This window comes from Gallinula chloropus, assembly GCF_964237585.1.
Source record: "Gallinula chloropus genome assembly, chromosome: 3".
NCBI lineage: Eukaryota > Metazoa > Chordata > Aves > Gruiformes > Rallidae > Gallinula > Gallinula chloropus.
This window is the reverse complement of record NC_140087.1, coordinates 15,294,379-15,315,244: the sequence shown is the minus strand read 5'-3', so window position 1 is coordinate 15,315,244 and position 20,866 is coordinate 15,294,379. Positions and strand designations below refer to the sequence as shown.

The following is a 20,866-nucleotide window of genomic DNA, read 5'->3' as shown; positions in this document are numbered from 1 at the left end:
TGCAGAGAATAAATATGGGAGACCTGTTGAAACAACACAGGGGGTGAAGATAACATAGGACTTATTTTGAAGATTTAAGTAATATCAGAGAGGATTAGTTATGAAAACAAACACCCCCCTCCCCTTGCAAACAAAATCCAAAGAAAACGTTGCAGGAATAGACGAGGTGACCAGTCTAAGTAACATGCAGAACCAAAAGTGTTTTATGAGTGTAGTCCGAGAATGTACTTCCTCAGAAAACTTTCAAAGACCTTCAGCAACTCCCCTTCTATTTCATACTGCAAGAAATTAACAATATCCCAAGAAGTCTTATGCAATTTCAGAGTTTTGCTTTTGTTGACCCAGAGAGAACATTTAGACCACCAAACAAGCAAACAAAACAAAACCCAACAACAACAAAAAGATTGCTAACAGCAAAATTCTGACAAATTCATAACAGCATTTAAGATGTGATGTGGACAATGGCCAAAGTAGTGCAATGAAACAGCAAAACGTCAGCAACAGCAGGAGGTGTAATGGATGTGAACCTATATAACAGTGATGGTCAGAGTCAGAAAGAGTTAGTTCCTTAGGATACTAAGTTAAGCAACTGAATTGTGGTAAAGTGCCATTGCTCCATATTTAATAGATGAAGGAATTTAATGTAAAGTTAAAATTTACATATCCTGTGCTACAGAGGGAAAAAAAACCCCAAACCTTTATAAATACTGTTATTTCTCCAAACTCCTATGAATGCTATGCTATTTCTCAAAATGTAACATGACAAGGGTGTTTTCCTCCTCATACCCTGTGAAGACAAAGGCAGCACATTGTCCTAAACTTGGCAGTACTGCAAAATTTCAATTCATTATAAAAAACAATATTGATATGTATGGGCTTCAGTCACTGTCTTTGCTGATCTTACAAGGTTCTCTACAGGCTACTTGGGAAAGGTGCTGCCTATTCCCTAGAACTTGCTGCCATTAAATACCCTTCTACTGGGTTTTTCAGTTCTGTAGCTGAATTAATGCTGTTAATGTGCGTGCCCCACGACTGGTGACTGCCTGACAAGTGACAGCTGTAATCACTTTGAGGGAATAATAACTTTTGGTGACTGAGCCTTCACTCAGTCTTCAATGGAACAGCATTCCAGATGATAAATGCTAGCAAAAATACTCTACCTGCAGTTGCACATGGAGTCATATTCTCTGATGAATGGTGTATAATTGCAGTTGGGTTTTTAAATTTTCCTTTGTTTAAAGAATCTGCAATTTATGAGGAGGTAGAAATAAAACTCCAAAAGTGAAAATCAGTCCAAGAGAATCTAACATCTTTTCAGATAATACAAAAACATAGAAATTCAAAGTTTTCACCAGCTAATGCCAAGCCCAGAAGTACAGTCCCAGGAAAGTGGGCTTAACAGCACAAGAGCTTCTCACTTAAAGCAGTCCTAAGAGGTACAATCTGACACAGAAACCTCCAAATGAAGAGCTACATTGTTAGCAATCCCACCAAAAGAGCATACTGACTTTAAAAAGCATCTGGAAACCTTTGGGACATTTTCTGATCTCACTTCCTCAGTCACAATAAAAACTTTTTATAACAAAACCCCTAGAAAACTCAGTAGGGCAAACCATCTATCATTATATCATTCCTCAAGTCAAAGAGGAGGAGAACTGTGCCGTAAGACAAATGTTATAGCTTCAGCTGCATTTGGTAATTCAAAGTGAAGCCTACAAATGAGATATCTCATTAGTTTGAGCAGATGGATCAAAATTAAAGGCTGAATCACCAACTCTTAATTTCCCAGTAGCCAGGAAGAGCTTGAAGTCTTGCAGAGGATGACTGTTGAAAAATCAACATAAAAAGCTTCTCTCCATCTGTCAAAACACATGCCTGTAGAATGCAACTACCTCCTACCACCCTTAGTCTTGAAAAATGAAAACACACATACATCTATTAAAACACATGATCATACAACTTCAGTCAAGCATCACACAGTAACCTATAATATGGCAGGGACAAAACAGCATGATTTCCATGAGTTTAAATTATTTGGTTCTGGCAAGCTATAATTCCTTGGAAAATGAGTTAACAGTAGATTTAAAAAGCTGAATATAATTTATTAATACATTCCAAAGTCTCTGGTAAAGAATATTAAAGGAGACAACACAGTGAAAGTTTGATGGCCAAAGGGAGGTGTACATTAACTCATGGAACTTTAGAAGAGGGGAAGTAATTTTCTCTGATCCTGGTACCTCTTTCTTGTACTATAATATAAGCCAGAACGGGTAGGTTCAAGGATAACAGAAGCCAACAGCATGACAGTACCAGACTACGGTGAATGTAGGCAGCAGGTAATGGACTTCTAAAAACTAAGACAATCAGCAGAAGGTGATAACTTTACAAGATCAAAGGGTATTCTCAAAATTGGAAAAACACAGTAAAAAAAAACAAAACAACTTCCTAGAGTAATATTAATCATATTGGTTCCTAATATTCATCTTCCACTACCTGGCTGACATTTCAATGTTGATATAGCTATGTGACCCACCCCCCACGCCCAACATCTGCATTTGGTTGAATAATTAGACAGATCATTTGTCACAGGATACTCAGTAAAAGGAAAAAAATCCCTGCTTTTTAATATGTGGTACAAAACTACATATTATAATTAACTGTATTATAGAATGACTTGATACGCTTGATTCTGCATTGTCAAAGACTGCATCCCAGTGTTGACGTATCATTCATTTTAGGATCTGAACATTAGTTTCATAAGTATCAAGACCAAAAATCATCATGACCATGTTTTAAATATGCTGAAGAAAAGTCCTGTGTAAATGCTTGGTATTTAGACATGTATTTAAGAGAGTTCTGCAACACAGCAGAACAATCTTTTTTGAAGCAAAGAAAATGCTTAACATTTACAATCAACTGAATCAAATTAACCAAAGTGTTCTGAAACCAAATCAAAATTTATATAGCAAGAGAAACCACACTTCTGCTTTGTCTGAAAATACACTCCTTATTTGGTTTTGGTTTGAAATATAATTTTCAGAAACTGAGATCAGCAATTGTGTCAGCTGCTGAAACTGTAACATCAAGTAGTCTATATACAATTCCTCACTTGGCCTCTTAGAGCAGCAGCTCATGAGTTAAATCAAAACACTTCTGCATTCAGCTGCTAGTACAGGAACTAAAACTATTCCCAAGGAAAGCTAAAAAACCCCCCGAAACACCTCCTAATAGAATTAAAAAACTTATTGTACTTGATTTCTTCAAATAATATTATATACATTTGTTGTCATTTATTTCCTCCGTAAGAGGAAAAAAGAAAGGAGAAAAAAGGTGTAATAAATATACTGGAACAGAAACTTCCTGCCAGAAATGGAAGATGTGTCATTTATTTAGACATACTGATTTAAGGAATCTGCTACTTACAGATGTATCTACAGCAAGTGAAAATACACAAAACCATAACAAGATATGAAAGATAAACAACCTAATGTAACTCAGTGTAAAGAATTTGTTAAAGTATATGTATAATTGACAACAAGGAGAAAATACAGTTCCCTGAGTAGTGCCAACAAATTTTGTTAAAAATTTTCATGCAAGAAAATGTCATCATTTCCATAGGTAATCATGAAAGTCTTCTGCATGTAACAACAGTAACTGATATTAACAAGAGAAGATAAGTGGAAGATGGTGTTTGTCCTGGTTTCACAGTTGACATCAAGTTAATTTTCTTTCTAGTAGCCAGCGAAGTGCCGTGTTTTGTGTTTAGTGGGAGAACAGCGTTGGTAACACACATGTTTTTAGTTGCTGCCAAGTAGTCATAGTGTCTACATTAAGTCAGGGTGCACAAGAAGCTGGGAGAGCACAGCCAGGACAGCTGACCCAGACTAGCCTAAGGGATAGTCCCTCCTGTATAGTGTTATGCCCTGGACATAACTGGGGAAGCTGCCAAGAGGCAGGATTGCTGCTTGGAAACACTGGCTATCAGATTTCTTTTTTTCCTTTCACATGTGGTGTGCAATTACATTTGTACACCACTTTTATATTGTTATTATTATTATTTTTCTCTTCCTTTGTTATCCTACTAAATCATCTTTATCTCAACCCACAAGTTTCTTCCATTCTCCTCCCCATGCTGGGGGGGAAAGTGGGGGAGACGGAGGGGCTGTGTGATGCTTAGTTACTGGCTGGGGTTAAATCATGACAGTGTTAAAGCAGGGGAAGTAGGAGGACTAAGAAGCTGTTGCTGAAGTATGTTCTCCTCCCCAAGTCATAAACCAACTGTTCATCTTTCAAAAAACACCACCATCTGAACTTTATGTGAAAAAGCAAAAACGTGCAAGTCTCAGGGTGATTGTGGGAAAAGGAGTCTCCCTCTTTATATATGTAAGTTATTCACAGTGGAAAGCTTCAGGCATCATAGTGCACTAGCATTTGCTCCTGCTCTGAACTGATGCCATCCCTGCTACAAGTATTGTTTTGCACTGATGTATGTGCAAAGTTCTAACAGAAATGAGACATTGTGTGTGGGTGATTCAGAAGCACAATAACAACAGAATGATAAATTATTCAGGCAAACGAGTTATGCCTACAATCTTAGCGAAGGGGAATATCAGACTTGAAAATTCACTACAGAAACCTCTACTGTAAAGCAAAATGAGGGATTACTTCTTTTAAAAAGAAAAAAAAAACACAAACCCAAAGATATTTCAAATGACAGACACTGAACACTTGAGCACCATGTCTTGAAACACTGCATAATTCTCATCCCTCATCTCTAAGTGGAGACACTAAAATTTAAAAGACATGGCAAAGGCTAAAAATAATAATGAAATGCTGTATATTTTTCTTTTTTTTCCTTTTCTTTTAATTATTAAATGTACCTAAGTGTAATGTCTCTAAAGCACTGACCTACTTTACCTTGTCATTTAAAAAAAAGTGATAGAATATACATTAATTACTTCTAGGGATATATAAAGTACCAGGAAGTTTCACCTTAGCTAGAAGCTAACATTATTTAGCCTGTATAGATTTTTGTGCATGCTGTTTCTATAGTGTTTTGAAGATCAGAAATGACCTCTGAAGTGACATCTCAAAATAATAATAAAAAATAATTTCCTAATACATCATTACGATGATCTAAACTAATTGCTTTACATATGTTCTAAGTGCAAAGCAAAAAATAAATACCTGATGTCCAGCCATTATTTGCTTCAGCACATTTTCATAACATACTTCATCCATATGATTCAGCTGCTGCACCTGAAAAGCAAAGAACATACTTCACATTAAAAGCATTTCTATCTTTATGCGTTCTCTATTACATATTAGGAAATTTACAGTGATCCATAAAAGAAAAATGTGACTGTGAGAATAAAATTTACAGTACACTAATTTCCATTCCTAACAGTATAATCTTGGTAATATTAAATGCACAAATAGAACATGAAAATAAGTAGACAAAATATGAGTGAGGGCACTGGACAGAAAAATTATTATTGGTCTTGTTAATGACCAAAGAGATGTAACCCAGTCCTATTCTTTAATTTATCTATTTCATATGAAGGAATCTTACTTGTACAGGATATTGACAAAATAGCCATTTAATACACCCCCTTACTGAATACGAACATGCAAAAGAAAAATAACTAACACTATAGACAAATATCTGAATTAACAGACCTTTGACTGAAGAAGCCAAACTTCAGTCTTGGTCCTGTATGCTCTAAGAATTTCAGCGTACAGAGTTTTAAGAGCTTTCCTGGCTAACTTGTATGCATAATACATACACCATGCTGCCCCTGCTTTTGAAAGCTTGCCTACAGTTTACACGTGACTTTGCAAATCACTGATCAGCTCCAACTTTTTGGGGATGTTTCTTTGGATGAAGGATGTCAGAAAGCTGTGGTATAAAGCATCTACCTAAAATAACCACCAGCCTCCTATCTCCTTGTAACTCATCAGTGTGGATAGAGATGTGGCTTTGTTTGCACATGCTGATATTCCACAAGAACTGCTTTTGACCCTGTGAGTTCTTACACTGCTTTCCTTGTCTCATATAGACCAGGAGAATGTGTGTATTTGCAATAATTCGGGAGCTTTAGTGTTAGTATTATGCTGAATAGAATCCTTTCTCAAAGAAGCTTAATACTTTTCCTTTTTGTCTGCTATAAAGTGCATTATATTGATTACAAAATGTATTTTATTCTATGAAATCTGTAATTGAATACTTCTGAAAATCAAAGAGAAAAAAATGGGTGTGGTATTACCAAAGCAGTTTGCCAGTTACATTTCAAAATAACTTTGGCCTAATATTTCTTCATCTCCTCATTTCTTTTTTTTAGAAAACTTAATATTTTTAATAAGTTAAATTTTTACAGGATTATTTGTATCTTTGATTTTTAAACCACAAATTCATTCCAAAGTCAGTATGAAAAAATGGAGTCTTTCTTTTTTTCCTTAACATCCAGTGAAAATAAACAAAATATTCAAATCAAGTATGAGGAAAAGAAAAAAAAAGCAACAGCGATTTCAGTAAAGGTACTTGAAACAATTAATGAAGGTTAAAATATGCAAATCATGGTAAGTACCATATGGTAAACTATTCTTTTGTGTAAAAAGAATAAACTTGAAATGACTCCCTACAGTTGTAAAATAAGTTTCTTTCTTGCACTGCAGATGGAATAAACTACTTAAGTAGCCTGGTAAGAAAGGCAATGTCCATTAAAAATAGAAAAAAAAATAAAAAGAGAAAAAAGTCATTATTAAGGTATGAAAGTAACTTTTAATTGAAAATGTTTTGGCTTCTATTAAATCACAGCAGAATAAGATCTTCTAAAAGTTAAGCCTATATGAACTTTAATTATCAGATAGTTAGATGCATGGGAATTCTTATGGAAAAGTGTTTGTATTAATTCCCGTATCTATGAAGAATTATAATTTATGTGTCAAGTGGCGCTGCACTTACAATTTTTAATAAGAATATTATACCTGACCACAGCCTTCCTTAATGCTTCCCAAAATGAGAAGAGCACAAGAAATTAAGAAGTCCACTTAGGGACTACTTCAATGAGTTTTGTATCAAATGTGCACATATAATAGTTAATGGCTTAGCATGCTAAGGTTTTAATCAACAATTTATATCCAACTTGTATTAATGCATGCCATAATGTATATATCTCTCCAATTTCATAAATGACTATTTTTCTTGTAACATTCCTCATTCATCCTTAAAGCCAGAAAAGAAGCACCACTGTTTCTTGCAAAATGGAAAACTGAAATGAGAAAGGCAGAAGAATCAGCTGCTTCAGTGACTCTGCAGGCAAGGGTGATGATTTCTCTGTCATCAAGCAAAACTTAGTAGTGAAGCATGGGCAATGCTAAGCTAGATACCATTGTATCCAATTACAACAAGGCCTATTTAAACATATTGTAAATCGAAGAAATAAAATTCTTAAAGCACCTTTCAACTATGTGTATCTATATATAGAAGAAAATATGCTTCAAAAAACACCTGAAACATAATAAACCAGTACTCCCTACGCATACATATGTGAAACATGATCAAAACAAAGAGCAACCCTTTCTTAGGGATTCATGATTTGTTACCTTATTAGTTGTCTTAATTCCTATAAAGGTCTGCCCCAGAGGTACAGGTCGGAAACGGCTATCGAAGTAGAACAGCCCAATGCAGGGATTGACATGTAGAAAAGTAGCAACATCAAGATAATTGGGTAATGTAGCTGAAAGGCCCAAAATCCTAATCATACTTTGTGTAGATTCAACCTATTAAAAAAAAGAGAAAACCTGTAGCATGTCAAGAAATCAAGCACAGTTTTAAAACATCCCTTATTAAAAGACAGTAATGTGAAAGAAGCAGTTAATATTTCCTACAAAAGGTGAACAGAAGTGAGTTAGTGATGACCCTGTACTGAAGAAACCAGAGCACTGCAATTGCACCAAATCTTGCTTATTCATCTTTCTATTTTATTGTACTTATGACCTCTAAAAGGTTAGCAGTCATTAACTGACACGGAGGAACAATAGCAGTAAAACTGGCTTTGTTAAGAAGGGATAGTCCAATTTATAGGCAAAACTAGGACAGATAATTTGGTATTTCTTCCTTAGCTCAAATCACTCCACAGTTCAGAAAAGAACGTAATTCATGTGATTCCTCATTCCTGGCTTTTGCTTACACCTTTCCACAACAATCTTAGGCAATGTGTTCTAACTCTCTGCAACAGGCATCCTTTTTTTTACTTTTAATTTAAATGGCCCAAGTGGTTCCACTATATATTTTTTTATAGCTGGATTACATGGTGTCGTGGTGTCGTGTTAACTCCATCCTGACCAAAACCAGGACACGTGGTGACATAAGGGCAAGAGTCAACCTCAACCTCACAGTTTTGAGGTGTTTGAGGGTGTTTTGTTTAGGGGGGGAGGGTTTGGCAAGTGGTTTGGCTTCATCCCCTGGAGCACCACCTCCTGCACTGACAGTGGTGTCTGCAGGGTTGTTTCTCGCGTTTTACTTCATTCCTCTCTTTCTCTCAACAGCTGTACAGTGTTTTTACCCTTCCTTGCATATGCTTTCCCAGAGGTGCCGCCACGAAGGCTGCAGGGATGAGCCACACCTTGGGGCAGCCCCAGCCTCTCCTTACAGAGGCCCCTACAGACTCCACTGCCAGAGCCTGGCCACCTGCACCCAGTAAAAGAAGTTTAATTTTCTTAAAGTTTGTATACTTGGGTTTTTTTTTAACTTGCTGATGTATTTATCCTGTACTTTGTTTACAATCACCTGATAATAAGAACAACAATCAGCAAAGTGGAACTGCGCTCCAATCTGGAAAACATTATTTGGTTTTGCTAAATTCAACAGCAAATTCTTTTCAAATCTCCTAAGGGCCCGAAAGCCTGACTTTGAAAATGTGCTCAGTTCCATCTGAAGGTAGGAAAGCATTTCAAGTATTTAAACAATTAACGAGAACTCTGCTTAATAACCATGGAAGTATGAATTTTTACAGCAATTAACTGTAAGCTGTTTGTTCAGAGTTTCCTTTCAAAATATAAACAATGCCTCAAGAACAGTTACAGTTTACTCAGACTTGCCACTTCCAAAACCTTTGTAAAAAGAAGCCATTTAACTTCACTGATCTGGCAGTTGGCCCGGGAGCTAAGGAGCTGGCTGAAACCCCCGAGTTAACTCTGTGCTGCAGTTTTCATGTGGAGTTGTAACACAACCAAGTAATTAAAATTACTAATACGCTTAGCACATTTTTAAACCAAAGTATTTTTGCATATTTTCTATTACACTTTACATCTATTTGTGCACGAGTATATAGAGCCTATATAATTTTTCATTTATAAAAACCTAAAATATACAAATTACTTGGACAATTGGTTTTCATAAATGGAAAACCCCAAGAATCATGTCAAAGAATCAAGCCCCAAAAATCATGTCTGAGTGCTGTAAGAAATGAGGTATTAATGTCATTTGCTCTACAGTAACATTTTGTTAGCCTTCATAGTTAAATAAAAACTACTAAGTGTGTAAATCATTCCATCAATTTCTTTAACTTTTTCAAGGCCATCCAAACAAAAAACTTTATTTTTTACCATCTGCTTAGCAACACAAAATATCAATATTTAATATATATATATAAAATAATCAAGAAGTAAAAAGTACATTTATCCTAAATGATAAAATGTCTAAGAACAGTTGTCCCAATTATTTTGTGCTCACATAAAATTCAAACTATAAACTAAACCCCTATGTGTCTGCACACCACCACATTCATATACAGAATGAGTTCTGTTTATTCTTTTAATTCTACAAGGTAACATACAAACAGCAGTGACTAAAACTATGCTAAACTTACAAGTTAGTAAAACAAAATTACCTGCAAAGGCAATCATAACATGATTTATTTTTGCATTTTCTCTGTGATTATATTTCAGTTTCAATTATTTATCTATTATTCATCTATCCAAGCACTATAGAGACTTTATTTTGCATAATGGCTTTTAGACTTCTAACACAATTTAAAAGTTCTCTGCATACATTTTTCAACTACTTTTCTGACTTTTTTTCCTTGAAGAGCAAGAATTAATGTTTTGCTCTCAGACACTTCTTAAAAAAAAAAAAAGGTAAGCCTTGAAAGTCTGCCGGCACCCCTTGCAAATACTGTTAATTCAGAACCTAGTATTTTTCATGTGCTGGATCACTTGTTATTTGGTCCTGGAAGTCCCAATTAGAGATTATGACTTCATATACAAGACACTACGAATATATAGTCTTTTTCCTGAAATTGCAGACAAAATTACTGAAAACACATTTTGGATGACAAAGTTTTCTGTTTACATTCCCTATCACTGGCTGGCACTACGCAACTAAGTACGTTTTCTTTGCTACTGGCACACAATCTCAAAAATTTTAATTTTTCACATGTGTGTAATTATCTCAGTAAAAATATAAGCATCATTTGGAAACTACAAGTCTTTCATTGGAACACTGAACTGTCACAGTATTTGCACATCATGTTCTTAGAAAACTTCACTATATTTTATTGATTTGATGTTATAGTGGAAGAAATTAAATTGCCAGAACTATATTTAATTGACATCTCTAATTAGTATATCTAATTCAGAAGCATTCACGATGGCATGAAGAGAATTGACAGCATGTTCACCACACACGTTTGCGGAACACGGTTATCACACCATGAAATTCCATGTACGCAGAAAAAATAAACAGAAGATAGCTATCCAGTACCAATTTCCACACTCAAGCATCACCTGCATTTACATCATAAATGATAAAAGATCAGGTATGGGAAGTGCCTCTCTGCATTGTAAACTGATCACAAGAGGATCATTTTCTTCCTAATAGTTTTTAAGATTTTAATTTCCTCTCATTACATTACAGCCGCTACCTGAGAGCCTACAGAGCGTGCAGACATACTCTTTTATCTGACTTCTAAAGTTCTCCTGAACTTTGTGATCTTGGCAGCCTTCCCATTTCCATGTATTAAAATACCACATTCATAGAATGAATTAGAATCAGGCCAGAAAGCATATCCCTGATTGTTCAACTCCAGCATAGAATTAAGTGAAGCAGGCAGGTTTGGATACTCTAATCCTGGAAGATTTGTCCGCTGCTTAGAAATTAATTTGATAGTCAGATGACCCAGAATCACTTCAACACACCCTCTAAAGTCAGTCTGTATGTCCTTCAGATCTATACTAAAGACAAGATACACAGAAAGTGAAACACAAGGGTTACGTAGGTTTTAGTCTAGACTTGCAAGAAGATGAATTCTTAACTTAGGTTCCTGAGTTCTGTACTCAACAGTGGTAACAATGAAGTACTGTATATGGAGATTCTCATTAGTTATTACTTAGACACCACTTATATCACAGACCAGCTCTAAGTCTCAACATCTCACAAGATCTATGTTTTTCCTATTATGAGAAAAAAAAATGAGAAAAAGAAAGGGAGAAAAAAGAGATGAATTCTTAGAACATTAAAAAAAGGATTAGAGATGCTTCAAAATGACTAAGAATGTTTCTTAGTGTGCTTCACCAGTATTTACTTGTGTATTGATATCTTGTTTACTGTCTAATGAAAGAATTAAGAAGTTGTCAATCAGTCCATATAGGTGGTAATTTCCTAGTTTAACAAATAAAAATGGAAAAACCCAGTAAAACTGCAAAATCGAAAGTACATAGTAAAAATGCAATTACTAATACTGTTTTGAAGATTCTACACAGGACGTTATCTACAACTCAAACACTCTGCACAGAATGCATTTGTTACTAGGCAACCATCAAGTTAAGTAAATTTATAAATGATTTTTACTCTGCTTCCAGTGAACCCTGAAAATACTGTGATCTCAGTCCTCCATTTAGAACACATTTAAAAATCTAGAGGTACTGAAAAAACGTAACCATGCAGAAAGCACTGTTAGAAGCCATATTATTTTCCCTCAGCTAAATATTAAGCACACAATACTTTGCCTTAAGAAATGACATTCTGAATATACCTATTAAGAGATTTCTATGCCCTGTACAGTGCCACGTCACTTTTTCTTGAATGACAGAACGCCTTTTCATGCTAAAGTTACTGATTTGTTCCCAAACTAAGAAATGAAAAGAAATATGAACCCTTATAGAAATCAGTTTAACTGCTTTACTGTATTATGAAAGAACATAAAACATATGACAATCACTATCACCTTTTAAATTCCATGGATGTATCATGAAAATGGAAAAATGTTCACATATCAATAATGGAAAAATGACATGCAGAATGACTTCCTGACATCTCTTCCATGCAAAGTAACAGAAAAGCTTCTGAAGATTAATTCAAATACCTGATACACAACACTTTCCAAACTAATGGAGATTAGGTTTTGTTTTCAAAAAAAGTCATTTTTACACAATTACAAAGTTGCCAGAAAAAAATAACAAGATAGACTCACGTAAGGCATTAGATATATGGCTGTACACTATACTCTTAAAAAATAACATCACAGAGTAGCAAGAAAACAAGTATTAAATTTATCACAAGCTGATGAACTGACAGATTTTAAAGAGAATGTATAACTGAAAAACAGCAATTAGGAAGGGATGCCTCTAATTGCTTTCTAAGCCCCACTCTATTCAATAATTTTATCCATGATATGTAGTAAATAAAAATTAACGGGTGACAAGAGCATGTGATTGGCAGAATTAATCTAACTGATGCATGCATCAGCCATGCAGATAAATCTAGGTTGATGGTCCCATTCAAACTAAATTTCTTTTAATTTAGCTCATTCTAAAATGGGCCACAGCTGCAAAATGAGACAGTATTCTCAGGAAACATTCTTACAGCAACAAGTGAATCCTGCAGAAACTACAACGTGGTTTGTAATGAATAAGTATCTGAATGTAAGCTCCAAAGATGATGTGTTAGCAAATTATGTACATGAAATTCTTAGAGATATAAAAAGAATGGAACAATAAGAGGAAAACGCTCTACCTCTGTTCTATATATGCCACAACCAAAACTAACACAATAGTTCTATGCCTGGTTTTGTTGACATGCTTTAAAAATACAATTGCAAATGTAAGCAAGTTCAGCAAAAAGAACCCTACAATTCTGCAGTTGGAAACAAAAAAAATAGTATGAAAGGTTTCGGTAAGCTTTTTTGATTTATCTGTAATAGAAGGTGCTGAGAAACTTGATTAGCCTATATAAGGAACATCAAAAAGACAAAAGGACTAACACTAGTCACTCGAGATATGAAAACCACATGAAATGCCAATGACATGCTAGTCCCAAAATACATATATAGGAACTACACTGGTCTACCATTAGACCCAAGATGTATAGATCTAATCAGGTGGGTTTAGGTCATAAGCTGTCAACCTTGCTTTTTTTTCCTCCCAACTGGTCAAATTTTCTTTATCGAGAATGGGATTCCAAGCACATAAAAATTCCTATTTGATAACTATTAGGAAACCTCTGAACTTTTTTGCATCTGATTTCTAGTAAGGAAGTAAAAGAAGGAGATAAAGTGACGGGGGGGGGGGGGGGGGGGAGGAGGGGTGGAAAAAGAGAGGCAGAAGAGAATAAGGAACTAGAGATACTGAAGATGCATTCAGAGCAAGGAAAAATACATGAATGCTGAGAAGAAAAGTTTTTCAAAATGTCATCGGGAAACAGAGCTTCAGAAAGGAAACTTGAGAATTCCAAGGAAAACGCCACCACCTCATGGTCACTGCCACCAAGGCTGCCTTTGATCTTCACATCCACAATGAGCCCCTCCCTTGTTGGTCAGTATGAGGTACAGCAGGGCACCTCTCCCAACAAGCTTCTTTATCACCTGGAGGAGGAAGTTCTTGTCAACGAACTCTAGGAACCTCCTGGATTGCTTGCCCTGCTGTCTTGTCCCATCCATTATTTATGTAGCAACTTTGTACAAATATGTAAAGCAACTGAAACTTGAAGTTGAAGAATGAGATGAGAACAGTATTTGCATGTCTAAGAAGCGAGGTTCAGTTAGAATGGTGGGACTAGAGGATCTTGGAAGTCTCTTCCAACCTTAATGATTCCATGAAAATCTGATACATCTTTTCACTAGGGATTTTCTTTAATTTATTATCCACATAGTTGAGAATAGGCATCAAAACTCACATATGACTCAAGTGTAATATTCACTATGCTTTTTGCGGAAAAATGCCCATAAGCAGCATAGAAGTCATCAAAATCTCTGAATAATTATGAAAAAAATATATAATTCAATGTCCTTTAAAAGTGGTTCAAACTAACAAGCTTAGTAGATATTACAGAAGTGTGGAAAGTTTGATTAAAAAGTTTAAGCATTTCAATTTTACATCCACATTGTGCTCTAGACTAAAACTTTAAACATCAAAGCTATAAATTGGATTCAAAGAAGTTGTTTGATGTTATACCTACAGTATATAGCAGAGCTCAAAGCGATTTTCCCACCAAAATGTTTAGCAAAGTCAATTTAAAACACTTGCAAAAACATTCTCTAAAATTTGAAAAGTGCAAACATGCACAAATATGCTTTTGATTCTTTCTGTAGAACTGTCAGCAATTCCAGTATTTATGCTCCTTCCAGGTTCAACAGAACCCTTATTCTAAAAAATGCTGTAAATTAAAATGAACATGTTATACTCTTATAGTAAGCGGAGTAACTCAGTGTTCATCTGGAGGAAAGTACAACCATAATTCAAGTATCCTGAGGTACAAATTAGGACAGATCTCCTAACGCACCACGATAGTCCTGTTGTGAGATAGAATTTGTATAGCTATATTTGTAGATCATATGAGATCATATGAAAAGAGATGTTGAGAAGTATTAGCTGTCAAGCTTATTAGAAGCATTGGTGTAACTAGCTCAGAGTAAGTGGTAAAATTTGCTGAGACCTTAGGCCACAAACTGTGAACTTTCACCCAGGTATGTTGGAACTTTTGTTGAACTTTCACCTAAGTAAAAGACCAGAATGACCCCAGACCCAATTCAAGTTAGAAGATAAGGAAGCCACAACTGTCAGCAGAAGCAGCAACCTTAGAGATGAGAAAACAAACAGCCCACCTATAGACAAGTGATGGACTCAATGAAGAACAAAGACCCCAGACACTATTGGTCTGAACTGTGGCGTGAGGGGAAGGGAACTTTGATTGTAAGGGTATGTAGTTGCCCAGGGATTTCTTTGGTCAGGGTCTTATTGAAGAGGCACCCATCCCAAGCTGTTCCAAGTGCTGTACCACCCAAATAAATTCTCATGGAATTTAGAGCCTGAAACTCTGCCCTGGGAAACCTAGGGTGAAGAAACATCCTTAACAGAGAGATGCATTTTTGTAAGAAAGTATTATAAGACCTGCAAAATATAAAAGGCACTGCATTATACATCCTGACCTGCACCAGAATAACAACATTGTCTCAAGCTAATGAAGTGTGATCCAGATGAAACTATAGGTACATACTGTTATTAGAGTAGCTATTAGTAATTTTTTGAAAAGGCTGAACAGAATTCAACAGAATTTACTACAGTTCAGTACTAGAAGTGATATAAAGAATGACTGTTCCAGGTCCGATCAAAAATCCAACTACTTCAATACACTGTCTCCCACAGTGGCCAAAAGGGACAGTACAGAAACTGGGAAAATGTCCATCCTATTTGTCAGCACAGCCCCTGGTTACTACAGTCCCCAGTCTGATCTAGTGACTATTAATCTGTAATAGATTTTTATTTGAATTACTCGCCTAATCACTTTCTGAATCTCTCCGCTACAAATTAGGAAAAACCAGTCAATATTTCTGAGGTCCTAAACCAGTATACAAATCAGATTATTGATTTGAGCAATTACTGCAAAGGAGTAATTGACATAAGGATATTTTAGACTGATGTTGTCAGTGTTTTTTGGAGGTTTTTGTTGTTTGTTTTTTTAAGAACAGAACATTTATTCTTTCCTTCTGCATGTGTGAATATTGAATGAATGTGCTGTTTCTATAGATGTCAATGAAAAGTATGTTCTAGAACTACTTTCAGAAGGGCTGGACAGGAGCTTAGTGTTTCATACAGAAGCACTGAAGTCAGAAGGACATTCTCCAGGGTTAGACCAAATATCCTAGGTTTAGTTCCTGACCCAGAGAGATATACAAATTTGTATTAAAACAACTAAAACAGAACTATGAGCTGGGAACAGAATCAAAGAAATGTAACTAAATATTTTTTAAATTTATGAAACATCATTAAAACATTATTAGACATGATATTTTTAGACTTACAACATTTGTAAAAAATATTTTCACTAAACCCAAGTTTATGTTATCTTTTTTTAGTCACCAAACAAAAGTTCCACCAATTCTATAATTAGTTATAGATGTATACTGGAAACTTCATAGAGCTATGCTTGCAGGCTCAGATGCTGCAGTATTACATTTCAGTGTAATTTTTAAAACAAACCTCCTTTTATTTATTTCCATATTAAAAAGGTAAGAGAGTTGTACAAAACATCTCCTGTTTCTTTGTCCTCAAGCTCTCTGGTAGGCTTGCAATTGATATTTTTTTTTGTCTGGAATTTCGACTGCATCATTCTAAATATTTCTACAAGTAGTTTTGTTTTCTTTTCAACTATGGGTTTTGGGTTTGTTTTTTTTTTTTACTTTTATACTGTAAATTTTCCCTCTCTGCAATGACCTTGCAAAGATGCATAGCAGTCTCCAGTACTGCCTTTCCTATCAACTTAGAATAAATAAGGTCTTCAGGAAGGTGGTGAGATAGTTAATTTCAAAATTTGTGTTTTGTCTTTCTTCCCATTTGACTGAAGGAAGGGTTACAAATGAGTAACTTCAATTCCAGATGAATTAAACTCCAACTTGGTAGGTAAAACAAACCTTGAAATCCTAGAAGAATAAAGCACCCTAGAGAGCTATTTTTTAAATGAGTGCTGAAGCAAGATACTCCTATATTACAATAAATGCACTAAGGGTAGGATTCAGTACCCAAGACTTAATTGCTTCAGATTTTACATTCCTTAAGTTACCTGCAGAGGCCTGACAGACACAAAAGGAGAGGATCTATGGGAGATCTGTATCCAAATGAAGCAGAAGCAGGATGCCAAGCTGCATAATATGCAGGGCAGATAAAATGGCTCCAGGTATCTATTCCAGACAGCTAGAGCCTACCTTACAAGTCTCACAAAACTTTGCATTAAAAAAAGGAATGATTCTTGCAATCTGCCATCAGACACTGACCATCAGAGTCATTACTAAAAGCTTTATTTTTAAGATGCCTAAGGAAAACAAGTTAATCAGATCCATTTAAGAAAGAAAATACAATATCAAACAGGTTAAGCTTTATTGCCCTTGAGGTAGTCTAAACTTTACAAAGCCCTACTTTCCATTAAAAAAAAAATAATCTTTCCAAGTTTAGCTTCTTCTAAGCAATTATTTCTTATGTTGTTCTTCATACAGAAACTTTACACTTTCTGAACTGGATTACAGCAGACATCCATTTTATTCTGTACTTAGAGGAGCTGGAATCAGATGATTCAGAGAGCCTTAACAAGGTTAGCGTAGCCTTACCAAGAAAAAAGCATCTTGAAAGGTAAAAGGCTTTAAACATTTAATGTGCTACAAATAGAGCTATAATAATACCAACTGTATTTATTTTTAATTTGTTGCAGGTTATTTGTACTGACATGCAGACTCTTCGTGACCAAAAAACAACAAAAAAAACCCCAAAATTTTATCCACTCCTTACTATTATTTACCCTCATTATATCCTTTTTATTCACCCCTAAATTCTACGTTTTCTGTATAAGATTTAAGAAAAAAAACCCACAAGTTCATCCTTTTCTTTCTCTTCTGCCATTTCAAATTTTGGTATTTAGAAAGTACCACTAAAGCATGTGGGTAGGGTAAGGCCAGTTACGCTAAAATTACACAGTGCTGGAAGTATTACCAAGATTTAAGATGCTACTCTTAATTAAAAAAAAAAATCTCTTAGGAAAACTTCTGATTAAAAATCAGCATTCCTGGTAAGAAAACACTTTCAATTGTGCTTACGTTAAACCAAATAATATGATTATTATTTCTTTAAAAACGTTCAATTTTGCTTTTACTTGCACAGTAAGTAAATGAAAGTAAATAAATCATATTCTGCAATTATGTTTCCTAGGAATCTGATAATTAATAGTTGATATAATACAGAAGAGATGATAGAAGACAAGAATCTGTTGTCATTCTTGGTAGAGAATAGCTATAAAATTAATTGTAAGCTGCCTGAGCATTTTGATTTCATCGTCTTAAGTATTTATCCTTTTACACTGATGTCTCCTTGACCAAAATAAAAGTCTTTTAAATTTTTTTTTTGTTCTTACCTGACGTAAAGTACGTGCTACTATACTTTCAAGTACTGGTCCTCTGTCTTCATGCAACAGATGAACTTCATCGAGAATCAAGAGTTTTACCAGCTGAGAGAGGGCTACATCACCAACACTTTTTCTCGTCACTACATCCCATTTCTCTGGAGTAGTCACAAGCATCTAGTAAAGCAGAAAAAAAGAAATATTAAGAAAAAACCCAGTATTTTAATATTCAGCAGAGTAAGTGCAATGTTGAACTTAAAAAGCTATCTTAAGGTTTACCTACTTTATATACAAGTCAGACAAACTTTGCTGCATCTACTTTTGTTGGATTGCTGTTAGTAGGATTCAGTATTTTAAAAACATATGCAAGTATCATCTAACAACTTCAAGAAATCATGCATCAGAGAATCATAGAATGTCCTCAAGTTGGACAGGACCCATAAGGTTCATCAAGTCCAACTCCTGGCTCCACATAGGGCCAGACAAGTCAGAGCACGGGACCCGAATGCATCATCCAGACACTTCTTGAACTCAGTCAAGCTCTGTGCTGTGACCACTTCCCTGGGGAGCCTGTTCCAGTGCCCAACCACACTCTCAGTAAAGAACCATTCCTAATATCCAACTTAACCTCCCCTGTCCCAGCTTTGTACAGTTCCCTCAGGTTCTGCCGCTGGCCACCAAAGACAGGAGACTGGTGCCTGCCCCTTTGCTCCCCCTCATCAGGAAGCCATAGACCCTGATGAGGTCTTCCTTTAGACTCCTTTTGTCCAGGCTGTACAAAACAAGGGACTTCAGCCTCTCCTTGTAATATTTCCCCTCCATCCTCACTGCCATCCTCTGGACACTCTCCAGTATTTTTGCATCCCTCTTGTACTGTGGTGCCCAAAACTGCACCCAGTACACAAGATGAGGCCCCACCAGCGCAGTGTAGAGCAGGACAAACACAAACTTGGACTGGCTGGGAGTGCTGTGCTAGAGGCACCCCAGTGTGTATTCATTTTTCACATTAAAACAATACAGCAGCTATCCAGAATCAACTTCTTACATACTCCTGTGAGTATTTTAGTGTATGTGTTCCACTAAATATTATTTGTGATAAAATATTTCTAACCTCTGCCAAAGTACAGTAAACACCTAAGAGCCCTCCTACACCTAAGCTTGAGCTGATAATTCCCAATTCTGTATTAAATGCTTTCTTCCTCAGGCATGCTTTCTCCCTAAAGCATGTTTTCAAGTTGTACATTTTGAAATCTTGGTCCTTGCACTAGCAAAACAGATTAAATGACTTCCAACTGTTCTGGAAAAGGTAAGTTCCAAAACTTTATTGTTTCATGTAGATAATGTCTGTGCTAAGTCTGTACAGTGGTGCTGGTTTTTGCATGCTCTTGCAATGGCTTCTCTTTTTTGCATAAATCCCTGGGTAACAGACTATCATACAAATAAAACTGAGGTACATTCAATCTCCAACTGCCAAACAACTGTAGTACCATCTATTCTCAATGATGACAATTTACTAAGCAGTCACCTCATGGGACTTTTAACACAAGAATTCAAGAAAGTGGTGGAACAGGTCCAGAGGAGGGCCACAAAGATGACCAGAGGGCTGGAGCACCTCTCCTGTGAAGACTGGCTGAGAGAGTTGGGGTTGTTCAGCCCAGAGAAGAGAAGGGCATGGAGTGATAGGATGAGGTGGAATGGTTATAAATTGGAAGAGGGTAGATTTAGATTAGATATAATGAAGAAATTTTTCACTATCAGGGTGGTAAGTCACTGAAACAGGTTGCCAGGGAGGTGGTGGCTGCCCCCTTCCTGGACATGTTCAAGGCCAGGCTGGATGGGGCCTTGAGCAGCCTGGTCTAGCGAGAGGTGTCCCTGCCCATGGCAGGGGGGACTGGGACTTTAAGGTCCCTTTCAATACAAACCATTCTATAATTCCATGATACTTTAAAAAAGAATAAACCAATAAATAAATGTTAACATTTAGCTTCTGATGAACCTATGCTTCACCTCACAAGTAAGAACTGAATCTACAATCAGACAAGAAAACATGCATCAGAACCCTATCAGTTCTCTCATACTAAACATGTTTCATGATTGGGCTTTCTCTTAAATTCAGATGTTCAGAAATACAACTTTAAGATGACAGACAGCTTAACCTTATAGATGATAATACTTCTGCAGCAAATATAATGCCAGTAAGTCACTACAAAAGCTCACACACACATTTGTTTTCATCTATTCAGCATTTGCTATATTCTAAGCAGCCGTGGGAGAATACTAAAAAAGCCCATAAATTCAGAGTTGACCAAGTGCAACTAGTATCGAATCTCAAATTTGACCAGGTAATGTAAATCCCCCTAAATATGTGATTCATGACATTTTCTTCTCAAACAAAATCTTATTGTCCATGACAACACAAAGTACAAATAAAACAAATGAAGATTGCTGCACTAGACCCCAGGCTGACAAAAGAAGAACACATGA

General features: G+C 35.9%; 1 protein-coding gene across 1 annotated transcript in view; it reads right to left on the bottom strand.

The window, feature by feature from the left end:
* Positions 1-20,866, bottom strand: part of ASCC3 (activating signal cointegrator 1 complex subunit 3) — a gene marked incomplete at its 5' end in the record, with an annotated part of 249,988 nt that overhangs the window by 143,677 nt on the left and 85,445 nt on the right. Inside the window, 3 exons of the mRNA XM_084261793.1 lie at positions 5,188-5,259; positions 7,606-7,782; positions 18,395-18,559. Of these exons, the coding sequence (XP_084117919.1) occupies positions 5,188-5,259; positions 7,606-7,782; positions 18,395-18,559 (414 nt within the window). The remainder of the gene's footprint in view (positions 1-5,187; positions 5,260-7,605; positions 7,783-18,394; positions 18,560-20,866) is intronic.